Here is an 18,979-nt window from a genome sequence, read left to right as displayed (position 1 = left end):
CCCATTGTATTCTCATCTAGTTCCCCCTCCTTTTCTTTAGACCTTTTTTCCTACATGTTTATTCCTGTATCTAGTTAGCAGTTAGTGCCAAGCAACAAAGTGCTAATGGCTGCTACTCAAGAGAGACATTCTATAACCACCATATTGCATAAAAATTATGTTACTTTTTCTTGTTTTCTTTTCATTTGCTAATTTTTAATATCTGTGAGCAGTTAAATTTTTTCTCCTTGCTTTTGCAATACCTCATTGTATGTTGAGACCTAGTTCAGGGTCCTCCATGCTAAAAGTTAAATCTTTCAAAGAGTTGTAATGTAAATAAAAAATATACCAATTTTCATACAAAATCTGATATTAACCAGAAAAAATGTTCAAATATCTGTGTAATCAATGACTGGCAAGATTATATGACTAACTGCCAATCCAAATTACAGTCAGTTTGGCATATTCCCAGCTGTACTCTTGCCTAGATTCTTTCCACAATTATTAGCCACATTTTTATTGCTTCCAGAGACTGCATTATAATTTCTGTGGTGTCTGTGCTAATGAGTGCTGCTTTGCTCCTGCTTTACTCCTGGTTCTAATGTTAGAGACAGCACTTCTGTTTCTTGGCTACATTATCAAAACAAATGTGGAAGGCTTATTATCATAAACTCCATGGCATGGAAAATAATCAAATGTTAATGTTCAGGATGTGGACCAAAGTTCTGCTTGCTTTATTTCATTCTCAGAAGACAATGAGAGTGCCTAATAGATCAGGAGGGGTTTGGCTCCTATGATAAATGGTGATTTGGTCCAACATAGGCTAGCTAGCTGTACCAAATTAAAAAAATGTAAGGGATAAATCTAACCGAGACTACCTTCTGCCTTAACTAAAAATATGAAGTCAAGGGACGCAAACTGAATGATCAAAGATCTTTAAAAAAAAGAAGAAAGTTTCACATACTACACTCATATTTGTCCCATATGGGCAAGATAACAGATCAATACAGTTATCATCATGTATACTTCAACAGATACTTCTTTTCAAAGAAATTGCAAATTGGATTACCAAAGAGTATTGTAAACTCTTTGTAATCTCTCTTAATATAGGCAGAGAGTGCCACAGCTAGGAACAAAGCAAACATAATGAACAATCTGTTACTGCTGTTCAGGGGCTTCTAAAACCTACAGTTCAGACATGACCACCAGCATTCTTCATCCTCTCTTTTACTGAATGTAAATCTGATGTTAACCTGAATGACATGAGGTGTTTTAATTTCCAGTCATGCTTCTTCTATGTGGTCTATTAAGGGGTTGAAAAATTCTTACTAACTGCTGAGGCATGCATATGCCTGAAGTATGTTTACCTGATGCAACTGACTCTGTGATGTTTAAATTGTTCAGAGAAAGTCCTAGTGATTGCCGTGATGAAGAAGATGATGTGCTGCTTGACGACTCTGATGGTGGCCGGGCAGGCTTTCCAGTATTTCCAGTCTCTGCCTTTAAGCGGTCATTCTCAGCTTTCAGAATCTCTATTTCATTCTATATAGAAAAGAAATCAACACCAAAGCACAGGAGGTTATTCTTTTGGAAAACCAGCGCTGGTGGCTAGTCTGGTGATGCTGTTCCTCTGACCCAGTTAACTGGTTTATCACTTTCACAACAGTGATAAAACACAGTGAAAACTGGGTTGCCTTTACTTCTTAAATTAAAGGAAAGCCCCCAATTAACTTGTTTTAGCTTTTGCCTCAAGATAGATCCTAAACAATATCAGCTTCAAGCTTTTGTGCTTATTAACCACAGTTGACTGTGGTTAGAATTTTCCCAGCTATCCCAATTTTTTAGGCTACTTTCTGTTGTCAAATACCTAAAGTAACAGCTAGTTAAGAAAGTTACTGGATATGTCAATGCTTCTAAAGTCACAGAAAATTATTACTGCCATTGAATATAAAATTTAAGCAGTAACTTCACAAAGAAATTAAATTAAAAATAGAAATTGATAGTTTAACAGTTTCATAACCCTTCTTGCTATCAAATAAGATTTTTTGATCATTCAAAAACAGGATTGTTCACATAGCAATGACAAAACTCTCTCTGATGAAAACAGACAGTGACAGATGAATCAGAACAACTGGAATTTTTTAGCTAAATCCTCTGTCTTGCCAAGTGATTATTGAATGTACAATAATAAAATGAAAACTTAGCCTGAGAGCAGCCTGGTACCATCTAACTCTAGCTTCCAGGCACTTCACAAAGTGCATTACAAAGCAACTGCTTATTCTTCCAGATGGCTCTGCACATCAAATTTATTTTTGCAGTCATTATCACCCTGCTAAAAGTCTCACTTTTTAAATGGAGGCTGCCCAGCTATATTATACAAGTAAAAACATAACGGATAGATAGCACCATAACAAAAAAAACCCAAACCCTGCTACAGCTACAAAAGGATTAGCTCACATACACACAGGTGAGGAGACAGTGAAAAGGAAAGGAAAAACCAGCATAACAGCAACAGAAGGTAATAGATGGGTGTATCAATTTAGTCTAGGGTTCAAATCAGGACCCACTCTGCAATTTATGCTGATTAATTACATAGCTCTTAGCTGTCTTCCATTTACCTGAGCTTTAGCTTTTTAAGGTGCTTAGAATCTAAAAGTATTCATGTATCACTTCTACCAGTCCTATTTTTTCCCTTACCAATTATCATCAATCCTCAAAAATATCACAGTTTGGCAACTTCAAGGTGGCTCCCTGCTCTCTTGGCCGAGCATCAGAAATGGTGATTACCAGTAAAAGCACCTCAACTAGTTGCCTCTGCCCAGATATGAGAAGTTCAGACTTTGGAGAACTGTGCCTACAGCAGACTCCTCCCTCTGGGGAGTTCACCTGGCTCAGGCATTCATCTCCCAGTATGAGACTGTAATCCGGTGATAAGCCTTCACATCGTTTTCTCCACCACTGTGATTAACTACATTCTATTCCTCACAGTTCCTCAAAACTTTTCAGTGCCTCGAGATCAATGCCTTACTTAAGTCTGCACAAATGAAACCATATTTCTTGACCAGTTCTGTGTAAGTCTTCCGTTGAATTGAAGTTCAGCCAAATATCCCACACTAAGGTTGGTACCTAGTAGTGCGAGCACTTGGGAGGATGGCAGGTACCATAGATATGTTTAAAGATCTGGCTGAGACTGATATAGGCATTGTGTAAAAAAATGTCTGTAGAAAAGACATTAAGCACACCATTTCTCTAGTTATGAAATCAGTGCTGTAGGCATTTACATACAGGTACCTAAAGGTGCACCTGACCTAAGCACCCAACACAGAGCAATTCAGCCAGCAAGGCACTGGGCTGGATTCAGCTGTGCAAATGTGGGTTTCCAGTGGCATGACAAATATGGTCTTCCATGGAAGAATGCTAAACCTTCATGTCCTGTGCAGATGCAAATACTTGAGGCTGGTTCAAATGGTAAGAAGTGCCTATGCTCAAGGAACTCCACTTCACCTTCTGTACCTATCTTGGGGTAATTTTAGGATAGATCTTTAGCCCTCACTACTACAGAACTAAAACTCGATTAGTCAATCAAACAAGAGAAGTTTATCATGCAGCTCATTCCTAGACTTTTAAATGTGGCCTACTCTGCCTCAGGCTGAAGCCCCAACCCATGACCTTGATTCTGTTCCCCAAATACAGATTTACAGTACCTTCAGGGATGACATAGGTATCTTAGTTGCCATTCCAGAAAGGCCCAGTTCCACTGTGTGGATATTATAGATACTTTTGGGGACCCACCATGGTACTGGGCATTTGCATGTAGGCAACAGAATCGAGTCCCATAAATCTCTGTGCTCCACTGAAGAATACTGCCATTCTTTTTGCGTCCTTTCAGGCTCGTGAAAGGGAAAATCTTCTAATGAAAAAATGTGTTCACAAAGGAATTGGGGGAGTGTAAAAAAACAATGTAGCAGAATTTTATGATGCTGGATACAGTAATTAGTTCAATTTTACATTCTTTGCATTGCAGGCCATTGCTTAGTTAGGAATCAGAAATGATGAAAGAGTAAGCACATAACATCCTGGCCCCCTCCATGGCTCAAGGATTTAAAATGCTGTAGAAATCACTTTTTGATCTGCTTCTCTATCGTGTTGCTAACTCTAGTTATAGGCTTGACATAATAAATATCCTTTGGGCAGGGATTATGTCTTCTTCCATACCTCTTAAACACATTTTAGCTATTAATATACATGCTAAGAATGTCTTTTATGTATAAGGTGAACACTTATCATACCCATCCTTCAAAAGTACTGCCAATCTGACAATTTACTTTGTATTGACAGTTTTTTGGTGCCTGAAGCAAAGTCCTGGGAAAGGAAACATACCAGTCATACCTTTGGTGTGCATCTCTGTCATCACTTAAGCTACTGCACTGACCTGCATGCGGTTCATGGCTTCTCGGATCTGATCCAGGTGGTGTGCAGAGCTGAGGGCTTCCAGACGAATATCCGTTAATTTTAGCTCCTTCTCCCTCAGCTCACTTTTTAGCTGAAGAATAATTTCAGCCTCTGCCTCTGTGCACTCACAGATCCTAAAGAGGAGCAGGAAACAGGCAGGAGATTAAAGGAAGGCTCTCTCCCCAAAGCAGTGTCATTATTAAATATCAAAGAACAGAAAAATGCTTGCTGCTGGTGAAACCTATGAATGAAGAAAGAAACTTATCAAAGAAACATGAAAATGATCAAACTGCAAATTAAAAAAGGAAAAAAAGCCCTCTCCAGAAAAAGTGATTAGATTGCTTATGATTTCTCTACGTAACAGTAGTCAGAACTGATATATGCTGGCTAAACTGTACTCCTGATATTTATAATTTGTTAGGCATCAATATTTTTATCTGATACAAACATTATACAAATTCAATATCCTTGAAATTATAGTCTAGAAGATTTTGATCTGTAATGATTTGTGATGGCTGATGTTTTGCATATAGCCTGTCATTTTGTAATGTACGATATATGAAATCATGTGTGTTGGTTATGTTTCTTTCCCTTGAAGACTGGATTATCATGTGGCATTTATTTCAAGGAAAGAAACCATTATAGTGTAAGAAAAGATTGAAACTGACTGGTTTAGGAGCCCACTACTGTCTAGCTCTCCTGTCAGACTGTTTTGCCTCTTTGTATCATCACCAGAACCACCAGAAGAAAATAAAACACTGAACTTTGGCTTCATTGCTATACTAAGCAGTATTTCCAGTCAATTCAGTAAATGTTATTTACTCTTTATTACTGTGACTATAAATAGTTAATATTTTCAGAAAAAATTTCAATATGAGAAGTATTTTATGAAAGCAAGTATTATTATCGTGATTATTACTGCTAAATTAAAAAAAAAAAAGAAAAAAAAAAAAAGAAACAAAGGTCAGCACTTAATTGCCAGAAGGCATGCAAATGCATTTTGGGAAAGAAGATGCAGCACTCTTCAGGTCAGCAGTTGGGTATACAACTCCATGCCCCACACTCAGTTTTACCGGGATCTATGCTTGTAGACCACACGACCGTTTTGCCTTTTCTTTGATGCCCAGAATAGAGATGACCTGCACACACATGTATTAGACAGATGCAATTGGAAGAAAGTAAAGGTAATGGTTTAGAACATGGGACTCCATCAGGAAAATATATGAAGAAATCGTAAGCAAAGGGAAGATGAAGTTCATGGCAAATAAAATACATGTCAAATAGAAGAAGAAAAATTATGAATGTCATTCAAAACATGGACAAATATTTTAAATGCAATTAAAGATAAAGAAAGTCATACACTAGGATTTTTTTTCCCCGACTAATACGTTAGAACTCTTTCTCTGATGTGTCCATACCTGCCTATGCCCAGCAAATAAAAAATGAAATTTTACTTCCATGCATATTCCATTTATTATCTAATAAAACAGTCATGAGACTAGAATTCCTTGAGTGCCTTAAGAAAAAGTAATCGTGACCTGATTATTCTCAATTAGAAGAAGGAAAGTAAAGGTAGCATCAGTAGTAGGCATTTTTTGGTTCAAAGAGGTTGATTTCCCCATCTTAGAAAGAGTTATGAGTTTAGCAGAATGAAAAAAAAAAAAAGCAGATGAATATGAATAAGAAAGAGCTGGGAATTCTATAAGAACATATCAGATATTCAAAATATACTGAAGAAATTGGACAGCTGTTGACTCAGACCTGAAACCTTCAGGGTGGTGATTTGAATAAAATATAATAGTAAAATCCCACAAAAAATTCAAGCTGATAAAAGAGGGGAAATAGATTAAAAAATATATACATCAGTAGCTACAAAGTAGATAAAGTAAAAACAGGAGAAATGAGTATACTGCAAAAATTTAAAAAATGTATTTTAGAATTTTCTATTTTTAGAATGTCATGAAAAAAGGAAACAAGGAAACGCTAGCATTTGGCCTTTGCTAAGTGGATACGATAAAATTACCAATGGTGTAGGGAGAGTACAAAATAAGCTTTTGGAAGTTCGGTGATTTTTGGAAACTAGGTGATTTTGGGTAAAGTCTGTGAAAGGATGAAGATTATGACTGAATAAAGAGTTGCTGCAGAACCAGTGTGTAAAGGGTGAAGCTCACGAGAAATCTGGCAAATGGATGAGCTCAGGATTAAAAGATCACAGCTGTTGACAATGGTTTCTGAACAGCAAATGGCCATGCTGGAGGAGGTCTGCTTCCCAGTTCATGCCATTTGCCAAGAGAGACACTTACGCAGATGCTGACTGGGATGGTTTCATCGATGTTGTTGCACATTCTCCTGAGCTGTGCGGTAATTTAGGTGAGGAAGGAAGGGAGGAATCTGTCAGCTCTTCTATGTCTGAATGTGAGGAAGGAGGTTTGGTGGACTTTTTCTTTCCAAAGGCCTGTTTGAAAGAGCTTCTTAGCTGGAAAACAAATACAGAGCAAGATTATTTTCCTCATCACAGCACCTCGTGTACAGCTCATGTTTTGAAGAGTTAGTTTGCAGATGCCATCCTAGCCACTGCCTGAGGTCAGTATGCAGAAGCAAGGTATTAACATATGCAACACAGTATCTCTATAAACATGACACAGTGCTTTGTTTTGACTTTATTAATCCAGCGCAGTGCAGAAGTAATGCTATGGAAAAAGTGCAGGACTGAGTGGTAGAGCTGCTGGGGAGGGGTGCTCATTTAAAGCCATTAAGCTCCAGTGGAATCCCATTCCCATGGCATTCCCTTCAAAGGGTGGCTTTAAATAACCACTTTGCATCTAGGTATAGGCAGAACTAAATGCTGAAATCAAAAGACAAGTCCAATTTACAGGGTTTGCCAATTTATTTTCCCCATTAAAACTTTGAATGGTCAAACTATAAAAGTGCTATGATTTGGATCACAATCAAGAGGATCTAAGTGGGAACATAAGGTTTGTCTTGTACTATTGAGAAGAATGTTAGCTGAAAGGTATATACTGTTTGTTGCAGTTTCCTTTAGTGATAAGATCTCTGAATGTACAAGCATTGCCTTTTCCCTCTAGAAGCTTGTATCCAGTATTGAAAAGGGACAGAATAGCCAAAGAGCCATTTATTTCAGAAGTCAAGATGACAACAGTTTTGTCTGCAGTTAAAATTAACTACCTCATTTGTTCATACCTTTGTCTAAATACAGAATTTGCTCATCTTAGGGAAAATATAGGTTTTAATTTTATTTTCAGAGAGTTCTTGTGATCAAAACTGTCCAGAACACAACGGACCAGCTGGTTCTTCCATGAAAAACTGAGGACTTCAAACAGATTGTTCTCATGGTATAACTGGAGAGTGGGGAGTGTGACCACTGATCTTAATGAGAAATAATATTTAAGTCCTTTCCAGGTTATGATATCTGAAGAGAAAGAAATGGATTTTGGCTACACTCCCCCTTTCTATAGCCTAAACTTTTAAAATTAATGAAGACAAAATGAGAAGAAGTACAGGATAATCTGGTTTTAGAAGGTATAAAAGCCTACTGCCAAAATAAATAGCAATCATGCCAAGATAGGGTTTTTTTATAGATGCATGCCAACTTTGCCATGGTTTATATTCACCTCACTTCCTCTAGAGTTCACCTTGCAGAAACATGAAAGAGTGTGGAATTACAAATCAAGGGAATGAAGGCTCATCAGTATTTTAAAACAAATGTTTATGCAGAGAATATTTTTAAAACAATAGTAGCATATTTTCTGATTCTTTACTGAAAGAATTTAATTAAATCTTTAACAGTATGTGGTATTTGCATGTTCCGGTTGAGCAACATGTTAATTTCTTTAGACACCATAGTATTTTTAAGTGAGAACTCTTAACTGATTTCAACTCCCTCCATAGCTGGGTAATATATTTGAGTTAAGCTTTTGAACCGAAGTCCAACTGAAGAAAAATCAAACCGGGTTTCAATGTGGTCCAGAGGTGGTTTTGGTCATAACAGCTATTTTAAATTTATGTTGTTGTTTTGTTGTTGTAATTGTTGCTTGTAGTTTTGTTTGTTTTAATTACTCTGACTGATGCAAATAAAACCCTGCTGATATTCAATAATTTTTAGTTTGTTGGTAGTGTCACAGTATGGATACACATTAATTTCTTGATATCCATCTGGCCCCACAAAAACATTATAGATGAAATGGACCATTATGTTACTCAGACACTAGGAAATGACACATTAGCTGAAAGAGAGGCTTAAACCTGATGAGTACTCACCCAGTTTTTCTTTTTCTTTTTTTTGGAATCAGCATCATTACCGCTGCCAATACTGGAATGACTTGTAGCGCTGTTGATACTGGAAACACTTTCTGAAGAATGTTGCCGCCTTATACGTAAATCTAAAGAAAAGAAGTTACTGTGAAATCTGTTTCAATATTACGATAATAATTCTTATATTTATGTAGCATCTGACTCCTCAAAGGCAGTCTAAATGAACATAAATCGCACTGATGCTTGCAGTGGCTCAGATTCAATCTATTGAAGCCTGTGAGAAGCCACATAGGGACTGAGGGGGAAGCATACAATTAATCCAATACTTAGGGGCTTCTCCAAACTAAGCTGTTCTTGCCCTGAAGGCAATGACTCTTCACAGCCATCTATGCATGTGTATCCTCATAACTGAGCACATGGATTATTTGACATTTCAGTGCCACGTGTACTACAGTCCTGAGGAGTGTAGATTCTAGTCAACTTGTAGCAGCCCTAATCAGTGTTCAGATTCTACCTTCTAATATATCATGATGGAAAGAAACAGGCAGGAGTTCATTAAAAATGAATGACACAAAATAACCAGGAAGTGGAGAATATTAAAAATGGCTGGTGCAGCATCTGAGTTTCAATTTCTTAAAATTCTCTGGTAACTATATCTTAATCACTGGAAATTATTCTTGCAGAACATGCCCACTAATACCAAGGGAAATTACTTTTTAGATTATTTTCTACTTCCTAGAAATTCACTTTGCTACACTCAAGTCATGCAGTGAAATGACCTTAAGGCAAAAACCTAAATAATGACCTCTCTAATGGAAGATCAATAACAATCTCAAAAACGAATACCACAATTATTTTTTTCAAGTAATTCCTTTGCTGTTGCTTATCAGCAGGCACTTTTGAAGTACATATTTATCATGCAGTATCAGCCTAACTGCAATGACAAATTAATTTGACATCTGGAATCTGACATCTGCTTTCCTGCACTGATTTAGCACTTCATGAAGGAGCTGAGCTGTTGTCAGTGTGCCTCTTAAAAAACACCAGTTTACAAAGCTACAATTTTGACTGGATTCTCAAGCTATAACCATATTATACCATAAGACTTCCCTTGTGTCTGGGAACTTCCTTAGTCAATTGCAGGGACATGGTTAACTCTCAATCAATCTCTCAAACTTTCTAATCAATTCCTGGCCACTCAGCTTTAGGAAGATAAAGCTCCAGGAACCCAGGAACTTTGGCAGACAGGAAACTCGTGCAAGGTTTCCAGCTCTGGAAATACCACAAGTATGCCTACCATTCACTTCAGAATGTGCTTTGCCTTGCAACAGATTCCCAAACAACAGAAAAGTAGTGACTTTTTTTTTTTTCTTTTTTTTTTCTTTCTTCCCTGGGGAAAACTTCTGCATTTATTTTGATAATGACAAACCCATACCTTTGTGGGTATGATCGGGGCCATTCAAGGCTCCTTGAATAGCAGCTTGTGCAGCAGAATTCTGGGCTTTCAGCATTTCAATGGTTTCCCTTAGCTCTATAAGCTCAGATTCCTGTGGGAAGAGCAAAGAGAGATCAAAATAATGACAAAAGAACAATGTTTGCCTAAACTAAAAGAAAAAATTGCAAGAGAAGAGTGTTCAAAAATTAAAGATCATGGGACTGTTTGGGTGAATGTAAGGGCAACAATAAAAAGAATGCATACTTTTTCTCCAAAGATATTGAAGTTAACTAACGTATTTTACATTTACTCTATATAAAGCAACCATGCTATTTTTAAGAAGAAAGCATTTTTAATAAGGAGTAATCTAAAAAGGGTCTCAGTTGACTATTCAATATAAAATTAAGAAAAGCTCAATGACTTTATTGCAAAAGACAATGAAACCATTTGAAGTACATCCTTTAATATGTGAAGCTACTGTTTAATGGATGAATTAAAAATATTTAATTTGTTAAATACTAATTTAATTAAAAAGCCCCTGTTCAATAGAAATTGTCCTGCAAGTTGAAGTAAAATTACTCCACTTGAGTGCAGGAAGTTCTGTATTAGAAAGCACAGCTGATTTTTATTAAAAAATATATTTTATTATTGCTTTTATAAGCAATATTTTATTTATTATTCCGTGTCCTTCCAGTCTCCTTCCTACATGATTAGGGTTGTTTAACCCTATATAATTAGGATTAAAGGAATTTAAACTCAATAATAGAGAAAAGAAGAGAAGGAAAAGAGTAAGTTCCAAATCTTTTGGCAAAGAAACTTGGAGATGATCTGTTCCAATGTCACTGCTTTCACTTTTGGAAAGAAAACATTCTGATGGAATTATACTTTGTAAAATAGTTAAAAGTTTTGGTTTTAAGAAAATTCCATTGTGACTGTGCTCTTTTTTTTTCCTCCCCATAAGATGAAACAAAAGCAAACAATACAAATATTTTCTATCCAGTTCACAGTGAGTCTTGCCACATTTCATCTGTTGGCGCTCAACCAGACTTTGAAATGTTATTTTTGTAGACAAATACAGACTCCAGTGGTGACTAGCAGCTCACAGATAAACAGTTTCTTTCACATTTTGGGTCAAGGAGGCCTTTCCATTAATAGGACATTGTTCAAAATTCATATGGGTAGAAAGTTGCAGAAGTTCAATCCTGCAAGGTGCTAAGCAGCTCTTAATCCTGAGCTTGGTAAAAGGACTCATTAAATTTCTTTGTATCATGTTTAGAGTATTTTTTCCCCTCATTAGTCAAAACAGCACAGTGAAAAAGTGAAAACCCAAACTGTTTACTTATGGATAGGATGCCTAACCTTCATTAACTTTCTCAATTAAGCTATTTTTCTCTACTTAAACTTCCTTGTTTCCTGAAATTCTATTGTTCTGGTGGTGCTGGGAGGCCAGAATGAAGCACTGCAGCAGCTTATGCTAAGTTTTTGTTACAGGATCTTTCAGTATGGAGTAAACCTGAAGTCACATATTTTAACTGAATTCTGGAAATGAAAGATTTTATCTACAAATGATTTTATTACACTATCTGTGTAAATCTGATGCTGTATAACATTCCAGATGCTGCTGGACATTCATGAAAATTTAACTGCAGCAACCATTAAAGAAAAATCTGTCTTATTGTCACAGATGTCCCTTTTTCCTTTCAGTATTTTTTAAACAAAACTCTAACGTAATTTTCTGACTGTTTTCTACAGTAAAGCATCTGCTTTGATAAACCTACCTTTTGTTCAGCTGTCATTGTTAGACTTTGCAATCGGCCTGTCATATTTCCCAAGCTTTTTTCAAAAGCTGCTACTAGATGAGCCTATGAAAGAAAAACAAGATATGGCAATTTTCCCAGATCTATTTGATTTTGAGAAGTATGTTTTTCCTTCAAGCACATTTTCTCCAACTCTTTAATATTAGTTCAAACTCAGACGGAGGTAAGTTGGATAGATGAATCAGCCAAATGAACCCAGTGCTCCTAAGGCATCTTTAGCCCCCAGTGAGATTAGCTCAGGTATCTCTGCCTGGAAATGAATTATGGATTTAATGTCTGGCTTTAAGTTTACTGATATATTAGCCAAAAGTAGTCTTCTCCCAAAGAAAAGTCCAGGAGCAATTATTTTCAATTCTGGACACTTCAAAACAGGAATTCAAACACTTTATCTTGAAAAGCAAATATTAACTTCAGAAATAAAACACTTCAGAAAAATTCCAAGCCTCAAACAAAAAATATCACGGTTAGTCTTATAAATGTCATTGCTTAGTCTATTATTATTATACTGATCATATATGTCTGTGTGTGTATAAAATATATTTTGTAGAATATAAATATAATATTTATAATATGTGCAAATATATATATAAAATAAAATCCTGAAAACTGGAAATCTTACTTCTCAGTATAAGAAGCAATAAAGTTGAAAAAGACCAAAATAGTTTTAAAAAATAAACCTTCTTTTTCTTTTTTTTTTTTTAACAACCATCATCCCAAACTATGCAAGCTAAATTTATATAAATGATACTTCATCAGATCTAACTGGCATTGAGCTTTGTATGGCAAAGAAGAGCAAGTGGTCATAAAAATCCCAATATGCTAAGCCAGCTTGAACAGCCAAGGGAAAGTAACAATTTAATTTTTAAGGAAGTTCATATAATTCCATCCATTTCTCTCCCAACATTAAAAAGTAAAAGCATAAGGAAATGCTTATTTTCTCATTTCTCAAAAGTGGTAATAGACAAAGTCTCCAAACATTGGCACTTGGAAACATAACTCCAGCCCACCATATTTATATGCACAAATGGATTAACTGAGCTTCCTAAGTGAGGAAATTTAGTTTTTATTATAGCAGTTCAGGCATACACAGAGGCTGGCAAATTTTTCAGTTGCAGATCTGCATGCTTTTACAAGCATAGTTGAAATAGTTTGAATTTATGTGGTTGTACTGAATATGAGGTATAATCAAGAAAAGACATGGTCCAAAAAGGATTTTGTTCTGTATTTTAGGAGAGGAAAAAGAGCTTCTTGCCACCTTGCTCTGTATATTACCTCTCAAATAGAAGATTACCATATATATAAGAGTGGGCTACTTCAGCATCTCTGCTTCAGAGCTGTTATACTGATGAGTGATTTTTTGTTTTGTACATAATTTTGGATTGCTATAAATATTTAGGTATCTTGAAAGCATTTTATTTTATTCTTATTAAACTTACTAAAAGTTTACTCCTTGTAAACTACACTATTAGTGTGCTTAGATGCACTGAATTACTTACAAGTGTAGTGGTCAATCGACCTGCTTTCTGCATCTGCAGGGATATCTTTGGGATAACTTTTGTGGTAAAGGACACATACCACAAGGACTAACTCCAGATAAACATGAGACTAGACAAATATGCCATCTCTTAAAGATTAATTAGTAATTGTATATATTCCTATTTCAACATCTATAACTTAGGCTACATTCTTGAAGTTATAATCTTTGATAAAATGAACCTGGCAGCCTGTCAATCAATATGTCGTGGTTTGACACAGGAAAAGAATTTTCTTGGAAGGAAGAGGTCAATCCAGTCAGGAGTCAGGTTTGGATACTGACACTTGGGGTGACCAATTGAAGGTGGACACGCCTCTGAGAGCACAGAGGGGTTAAAAGCGGAATTCCCAGGAGAACGCGCTCTCTCTGGTTCCGGTCATTGGAAGGTGCAGACCTCCCCCGCCCAGCCTGGGCTCGGTGGGGGAGGGGAGCCATGTGGCCTGGAGAGGTAGGCCAGGGAGTGAAGGATCGGAACTGAGCTGGGCCAGCTCCTGCGGACGGAAGGGTGGAGAACATCTGAGATGTCTTTGTTCCCCCCCCCACCCCAGCCTAGAGGGAAAAGAGACAGAGAGCCTGCAGACACCTGGGAGTTTGCTGGCAGAGGAGAAGGATGAGGTGGGTGGAAAGATGCCCAGTGTGGGAGACGGGAGACGGAGTCCTGGGCTGAGGTCCAGGGAGTCCGGGAATTTTAACCCTTTCCTGTGAAATGAAGGCTTTGTGAAATATTACTCCTCCTCAATTTGAAGGAAAGAGAGACAGCCTGGGACCTCAGATGTTTTGAGAAGAAGGTTGGGGGGAGATGATGGAGTGGCTTTTGGCTGGACTCTTGTTAACCATAGACCGAACCACTCTTTCTTTCAAGAGGGACTGCATTTTAGGGGGATGCAATGGTGAGCCAAGAGACCTCCTTCAGCAACTACCAGTTCAGGAATGAACAGAGAAAGCTGAGGAGGGTGTGATGATGCCCTCCATCTTCAGAGAAGAAGATAAGACGATCTCTGTTCTTGGACCCTCGGCCCCAGGGGAAAATGGGGGGGGGGACTGTAGTCCCAAAACGAGACACTGGACTGTTGTTCCTGTTGGTCCTTGGCAAAGCATCCTTAAAGGGGACCTATAAGCAGTCTCTGTCCATGCACGTTGGTGAGAGCACTGTTGACATGGAGAGGAGAGTGTCACACTGACCGGTGTGTCTGGGCAGTGCCATGTGTGACTTGGTGACTTGGTGACAAGAGGTGGCAGCTGTGTTTCTTGGGGGTCTGTGGTGCAAGGGGGGACTCCTCTCTCCCCCGATGGACTCAGTATTGATTATATTGAAGGGTGAAGACTTGATTAAGGATCCCAATGGGTGTCGCTGTGGTTTGTTAGAGTTGGGTGGTGGGAGGAAGAATGTTTTGGAAGGTTTTCATTTTGAATTTTGTGTGGTTTTTTTTTTTTCTTTCTTTTTTCTTTTATAGTAGTAATAGTAAGTAGTGTAATAAAGTTTTTCCTTTGTTATTAAGTTTGGCCTGCATTGCTCTGTTCTCGATCGCATTTCACAGCATTCAGTTGATAGCTTGCATTTTCATGGTGCGCTGTAATTGTGCCAGCATCAAACCATGACACAATACTACAGCTTTTCGTTGTTTTTACTACTCCATTCCTCTGAGAAAATAAAAATAACTGTTTTTTAAACTTACTTTTAACTTTACTACTTAGCTATATGTTAAAAATATCCAGATCAATCTATGGTGTTTTATTTCCAAAGATGATGACCACAGACCACCCAGAACACTATCAGAGTCTTTTCATTACTTTTGTTTAACAGGAAACTAATGGAGCTCACTGTTCCCTGCCTCATAAAAAAATCTATGCCTTGGCTGATGGCCCATGGTTCTGTTTTACTCTGAGAATTACAGTGGGGACTGAGGGCTTGAAAGAGGAATAATTTGTTTAATTATGCATTGCTTCTGTCCTTTTCTAGCAATTAGACTGTAATAACCACAGTACTTTGGTACCAAACTATGCATACTTGTGTAAAGTATTTTCCTATTCCATAGCTACAACTTCATCCTATTGTACATGAATAGAAAACAAAGAACTTATAGGAAAAATTAAGTACTAAAAAGCAGCATTAAACATGTCATCAAAGGTCACTGAAACTATTATTTTCTGATAGCCTTTAGAGAAAGGCAGCCATGTCAAAAGGGCTCTTACTAAAATTCAGCCAGTGACAGAGAACATTAACTTCTTGGAATATTATACCAAACTTTTTGCATCATAAATTGAATTGGATTAAGATGATGCATTTTCCCTAACTCATTTCAAATAAAGATGATAAGATCTTGATTTGCTAATAATAAAGAAATGTAATTTAAAGTCCCATTGACCAAAAACTATTCAAGAAGTAAACTTTTTAATTGCATTGTTCATTACTTTAAATGTTTATTACAAGACAGCACTCTTCTACTGAAGAATTGATTTTATATTCAGAGTAATAAACAGTTCTGTCTTTCTCTATGGTAGCTAATATTCATTCATCTGTCTAGGGAACTCAGACTGGAAAACTTAAGCAGATTTTCCCTACAGAAATACTATACAACAAAATAAGAAAACTTAGTTTGAAAAAAGGCTAAATTATCAGTAAACTTATATGTATGTTGAAGTATACAAAAAACATATGCATATATAGCTCCATTTGAGATCAGGTTTTGCATTAAACAGTTAAATGCAGAATAGTTCATAGAGCAATTAAAGACAAGAGAAAGAAGTATCTGTGTCTTTAATAATGTTCATTACATATTAAAAATTCTAATTAGAAACTTTTTTTACACTTAAAAGTTTGATAATTTATTTTGGTTGGATTGCTAATCCTCAGTTTCTGAGGATGATTTAATTTACCTAAAAGTTTCCATTATTTCATTCTTGTAAAAATATTTAGGAATTGTTTTGTTTGTTTTTTTTAAGATACAGCCAGTCTCTCACACCTTAGAAATAAATCTCTGTGTTAGATTTGGAAGTTTCATTCATGGCATACACACATCATTGCAATACTTCAAAGAGTAGCCTGAATATTACATGTGCTTTATATAATGCTCATTCTAAAGTAAAAATGTGTCTTCACAATTGAATGCAGTATTTATACCAGAAAAATACATCCTGGAATTAGAGTTAAGTAACTGGGCATTACTTTAAGTATGCCTGCAGCAAAATAGATCCATCATTAACATGACAAACATATTAGACACATAGATATTCAGCTCTTAATCTGTAGATATCCTTCATGTATGAATCAATTTTGACTTCTATTAAGATGTGAAATGCCCATTGGAAATAGTCAGAGATGTATGCTTAGGGAATGACTTCAGTGCTAAAATGACAGATTTTAAACATTTTCTTAGAAAACTATGCCTGCCAGACAAGCCCCAAATACCTCAGCTCTCAGGTTTACAGCCCATCCTAGACATGACATTCACATATGAAACATCTGTCTTCCAACACACTTTGGGATTTGACCTGTGGCATTCATTTATAAAACAAAGGTAAATAAATCAAGTTCCTCCCACCTGACAGGGCTGAATGAGAGGAGGTGTGAAAGGCCAGAGGAGATCAGGCTGATTGCAAGCAGCAACTGTAGATCTGGTGACCTTTTCTGTTTGCTGCCTGCTAGCATCTTGTTGCTTGGCTGTAGGATAGCAGTTCAGAGCTGGCCAAACAAGAGCATTAGCCAGCAAAGCCCCTCTGCTTTCTACTGGCATCCTGGCTCTACTACTGTTTGCAAGCATGCACCCTTCAGCTTTATATAGTACAAAGCTCTGATCAAAGTCTCTCTGAACAGGCTGGGTCAGGCTGCTCACTGGAATTTGAGCCCTTGTCAGTCACATATGGAGTCTGCTGGCTGGACATCATCTTCATGGAAAACAGGCCCTTTCTGAATTAGTATTGAGATTTACCCTTCAGTCACACTGAGACAGATGCCAGGGGTAAAGCAAGAATCTCAGAAAATCTGCAAATTAAGCATCCAAATGACAGCTGGACCCAGCTTGAATTTAATCATATGCAGGAAAACACTTTGGCCCTTTGGGGTTAATCAAATGAAATAAACTGTTTAAGTCAAGCACAGCACTTGAGTCCAACCAACGAAAACTGAACAACAAATCAAACCAAGTAAGAAAAATTTTAGCAGAGTTTTCAATAATGCCTGAGAAATGCTATAAGTTCAAATTCACAGATTTGGGTATAAAATAATGTATCAAGCAAAGGCTTGATTAAATAGGTCAAATTTCAACCTGTCACTTTTTAATGACTTATATGCTAATGTCACCAACAGTCCTCTGTGGAGAAGCAAAGAAAGGCACAAATAGTGTTGAAATGAGCTAAATAAGATGCTCTTTTTCTTCACTTGTGTATAATACTTTTGCTCAGTTCTACAAAGGGAATTTGTTGCTAAAAACAAATTCACATCGAGATGAATTATGAGGGAGCAAGATTTCTGACTGTTACCAGTATCCTTTCCTGATACTCCAGATCACAGCAAGGCATTAAGTGCCGCCTGCTTTCAGTGAAGGTACGGAAATTAGGAGGGGCTTAGGACTAACACCAAGGACTAATGCTAAGATGAATACATTTGTGGCAAAAGCATCAGAAAGGACTGAGCATTTTTCTGGTTAGCAAAGGCACCATGAAAGCTACTCAGTTTATACAGTTCCCTGTCGGCCAGAGGTGGATGTCTTGACAGAGAAGATAGGCAGTGATCAAACTTTCCTGAATCAAACTTAATGTTTGTTCAAGTTTCAGCCTTACTGACAAGAAAGTACGACTCAAAAGGAGAGTCACAGTAGTATAATCCATGTGGAGATTTGATTTCTTCTCTGAGAATAAATTCCAGATTTTGTGATTAGGAATATTTCTCCTTCAAAAGGCAGTGACTGGTGAAATATGTCTCTTAGACTACAAAATAAATGATAAATAGATACATGAAAGGAACGCACTGCTAAGGCAATACAAGTTTATGAAATCTTGAAAGCCATCTAGAGTTTCCATAAGTTTTCCAAGTTAAATCATTTCCTAAAAACTCAGAATTTTTATGAAAAGTACTTAATATCTGGCACTTAGACTTCAATTTTTAAGTAGACTAAATTTCAGTGGTTCTATCACAATTAAATAGTTGAATATACTCTCTGCTTTCAAGCTGGATTTTATTTCTGATAGTTAAGAGATATTTTGTAGAATTTCTTCTCATAAAGTGCTTGAAGGACTGACAGAATAAGTGCTAAAACATTTAAGCAGCCTCTTTTGATATTGTTTAGATTCATGTGGAAGTTTTAATACTTTAGAAGTTCTGTACCAGAAACAGCAGAGAATGAACTCAGGACCAGGTTTATTGTGAAATACTTTTCAATGTTTTGGTTTTGTAAAATATGTATCTCACAAGAACATCCTGCCAAAAAATATTTACTCCCAATATCCAGTAATATCTACTTTTCTTTAAAGATGGTATTCATTGTGAATATA

At 36.8% G+C, this 18,979-nt stretch overlaps 1 protein-coding gene across 19 annotated transcripts in view; it reads right to left on the bottom strand.

Moving 5' to 3' along the window:
- The window catches only part of NAV3 (neuron navigator 3), a 521,462-nt gene that overhangs the window by 16,777 nt on the left and 485,706 nt on the right, over positions 1 to 18,979 (bottom strand). For all 19 annotated transcript variants that reach the window (XM_072923966.1, XM_041713781.2, XM_041713789.2 and 16 more), the window contains 6 exons: positions 11,917 to 12,000; positions 10,139 to 10,250; positions 8,710 to 8,831; positions 6,735 to 6,907; positions 4,412 to 4,565; positions 1,347 to 1,521 (listed from right to left, as the gene is read on the bottom strand). In XM_072923966.1, the coding sequence (XP_072780067.1) occupies positions 1,347 to 1,521; positions 4,412 to 4,565; positions 6,735 to 6,907; positions 8,710 to 8,831; positions 10,139 to 10,250; positions 11,917 to 12,000 (820 nt within the window). The remainder of the gene's footprint in view (positions 1 to 1,346; positions 1,522 to 4,411; positions 4,566 to 6,734; positions 6,908 to 8,709; positions 8,832 to 10,138; positions 10,251 to 11,916; positions 12,001 to 18,979) is intronic.

Source organism: Taeniopygia guttata, chromosome 1A (assembly GCF_048771995.1).
Source record: "Taeniopygia guttata chromosome 1A, bTaeGut7.mat, whole genome shotgun sequence".
NCBI classification, from domain to species: domain Eukaryota; kingdom Metazoa; phylum Chordata; class Aves; order Passeriformes; family Estrildidae; genus Taeniopygia; species Taeniopygia guttata.
This window is presented reverse-complemented; position numbering and strand designations above follow the sequence as displayed.